Source organism: Pygoscelis adeliae, unplaced genomic scaffold (genome assembly GCF_000699105.1).
Source record: "Pygoscelis adeliae isolate BGI_AS28 unplaced genomic scaffold, ASM69910v1 Scaffold373, whole genome shotgun sequence".
In the NCBI taxonomy this organism is placed as follows: Eukaryota; Metazoa; Chordata; class Aves; order Sphenisciformes; family Spheniscidae; genus Pygoscelis; species Pygoscelis adeliae.
In genome coordinates, this window is record NW_008824370.1 from 105,408 (window position 1) to 108,518 (window position 3,111).

The 3,111-nt window shown below is 61.5% G+C and overlaps 1 protein-coding gene across 1 annotated transcript in view; it reads right to left on the reverse strand.

Annotated features, from left to right (window-relative positions):
* The window catches only part of SND1 (staphylococcal nuclease and tudor domain containing 1), a gene marked incomplete at its 3' end in the record, with an annotated part of 76,699 nt that extends 75,745 nt beyond the window's left edge, over positions 1-954 (reverse strand). The window contains exon 1 of the mRNA XM_009320087.1: positions 865-954. Coding sequence (XP_009318362.1) covers positions 865-954 — 90 coding nt within the window. The remainder of the gene's footprint in view (positions 1-864) is intronic.
* Between the last annotated feature and the right edge of the window lie 2,157 nt (positions 955-3,111).

Below are 3,111 nucleotides of genomic sequence, written 5' to 3' on the forward strand. Positions count from 1 at the left end.
TCAAGCACCCGGTTGGCTCCGAGGACGACCCGGTTCAGCTCCTTCGAGGCTCCACAGGTACCCCCTTGCACCCCACCGGGCACCCCTGCTCTCAGTCATATGCATCTATACGTGCACGCACAAATACGTGCGCACGGCGGCGTGGGTGCGTGCACAAGCACACGCACGCGTGTGTGCAGCTGGGCACGCAGAGAAAGGAGCATGTGCATGCGTAAGCGCGCATCCATACACACAGACGCACTCGGATGCACGGGCACACATGGATACGTGTGCACAGACATCCACTCGTGCTTGCACACACACGGGCTGTAGCACGGGGCAAGCTCGGGCGCGGGAGGGCTGCTCTGGGGCGGGGGGGGGCGTTGTGATTTCTTGTCCTGTGCAGCCGCGGGAAGCAGTTCCCAGTAGCAGTTGGGTGGTGAAGGTGCCTTAACACTGGGACGGTTTCGGGCTTCCTCCAGGAATGATCCGCTCTGGTCTAGCCTAGTCGAGTCCCATCTCATTTACTCCTCTCCTTGCCTCTGCACGCTGCACAAAGACCAAGCTCACCGCCCCTCTGAGATCACTCAGCAGGACCTGAGAGGGACCGTGGGCTCACATCTCATTTGGCTTTGCCAGTGCACCCATTTCTCCGTGGGGGAAGAAATCCCCGTGTCGCCTCCCAGCACAGCACAGGCCAAGCCCTTGGCTGGGGCAAAGCTGGGGAACGCCAGTGGGGGCTGTGCTGGCCCCCGAGGGGACATGCGTCCTGCTGGTACCGCTTGTTCCCTCCTTCCCGGAGCAGCCTCGTGTGCTTTGCTCCAGGGTGATCCGTCCCTTTCCTAGCGAGAGGGAGATTGGGTGCACCGCACGTTCGCTTTTCACCTGTGGCAAATCTGCCAAGTCGTCCCCATGGTTGGATTTATTTTGCTTTTCTTGAATTTCATAATCAGGGTCAGTGTCTCCAAACAACATTCTCAAGCTGTGCAGGGAAGCAGTGCCAAGGCTGCAGTGGGATTTGGGGACTGTAGCAGGGAAAGCCCCAAGCTGGGGGTGTTCAGGGGTTTTCAGGGTGCTTCAGGTGAAATCCCAGGTTAACCAGGGGTGCCAGCGAGGGTACCCGGGCTTTGGCAAGGCAGTGGTGATGCAAGCAGCAGCCATCAGTCTGTGTGGCACCTCTGTGGCTCAGCATGCTGCTCATTAATTACCACGAGTGTTTCTGCCTGAGCAGACAGCAAGGGGAGCGGGGTTTCCCTTGAGAGAAGGGCTGGCGCCAGCGTCCCTGTGGAAATATCCCCTCTCTCCCGCTTCATGGGGCAGGGTGCTGCCCTGGACCCCACAGCACCCCTTGCTGATGCCTGGCGCTCGAAGCTGCGCTACCTTTCCTCCCACTTCCACGGGGCTGAAACCTCCCGTGTCTCTGATGACACCAGGGACAAGCCGGTGGTGAACGGCCCCTCCTGCCCTGGTCAAAGGGACTTGGCAAAGGTGTCCTGCGGGACCTGCTGCCATTGCGTTCCTGGCTGCCGGTGAATCCCCAGGGTGGGAGGAGGTGGCATTCACCCTGCAGACCCCAGGGGAGCAGCGGGAGGGCTGTAGGGCAGGATGGGCAGGGCAGCACTTGCTCCAGGGGTGTTAGGTGCGGTGGTGGTGTCCCACAGCTGAGGCATCGGTGTCTAAGTCCGTGGGGCTGCCTTAGGTCAGGATCTGGAGCGAGGGAAGGTGTGGGGGGGGCAGGCAGAAGTGGTGGGGTTGGGGAAAAGTGCAGGTGCTCTGGGAGTGTGTGTGCGTGCATGTGGGGAAACCCAGCCTTGATCTTCTGAGCTGGCAGAGGAGGTGGCAGAGTGGTGGAGCGTCTCCAACCAAAGGAGCGGAGGCTCCTGTTAACCTGATCATCCCTTGCCAATCTCTCCTTGGCTGGGTTAGGCTCTCAGTGCTGCAAACCCAGCCCCACGCTACCGGCTGCAGCTGAGTCGCTCTGGATTTATAGCGCGGCAATGGGAGCGCGGGGCCAGATCCTCCCTCTGAAATAAATAAATATGCCGAGAGACAGCAACGCTGCCAGCGAGGACACGAGGGGGAAGCGGTGGTCCCACACGCAGGCGCTTGTGCCTGGAGCCAGTGGAGAGGCAGCAGGGAAGGGTTAAAGTGGGCGATAAACAGCTCATGAACCAGCACCAAAGCTGTTGCACACAAACCCAGAGCTCCTGATCCTGTTGTCTCCTCTGCTCCTGCCACCTCCTGCCCCCCGTCCCCCCGACACCCTGCAGGACCCCGGTGCTCAGCCGTGGTGGGGTGGGCATTGGGAAACCTTCTGTCCCCCGTGGCTTGTCCGAGGGAGTGCATGCAGGCGCTGGGACATGGCTCAGCCAAGCCAGCTCCGTTGCATGCCGGTGGCTGCTAGGTACAGGCAGCGCAGGCAGCATTCCCAGCATCTCCCCAGCCACTTCAGAGCCCGAGTGCCTCTGCAGATGTGTGAGCACTTTAAAGCCCGGGTCCCTTTGATCCGTTGTGCCTGGAGTGCGATGATTTCCCAAGCAGTCAGATGCCCTCGAGCGTTTCCATCCTCTGCTCGGTATTTCTGCCCTTGCTCCCCCTTCTTCCCGCAGGAGGGTGGGCAGCGGATGTGGCTCAGCCCTGGACACCGTCACTGATTTATCCGGCCTCACAACAGCAACCGTCTCCTCTTGGCAATTCCCAGGCACTGAAAGCCCCGTGAAGCTTCACCATGCAACACCGAGGTGAGCGATGCTGCTGCACCGGGGCGGCTCAGGGAGCACGGTCCTGGCGTCCACGTTCCTGGGGGAATCAGGGAGGCGCCGCGTTGGCACAGAGAGCCGGGGAGGGAAGGGCAAAGGCAGCGTCCCCCCTCATGGCAAGCCCTGGCCCCTGTCACCAGCTGCCTGGCCTCTCCCCAGGGCCCAGCGGTGTGAACCAGCTGGGGGGTCTCTTTGTGAATGGCCGCCCCCTCCCCGCCTGCAAGAGGAAGAGGATCATCGAGCTGGCGGCATGCGGCATCCGGACCTCGGACATCTCCCGCAGCCTCAAGGTGTGCCTGGGTCGGGGATTCTCCTCCAAATCCTTTTCCCGCTGAGCCTCTGTCCCAGCCGCCCTATCCGCAGGTGTCCAATG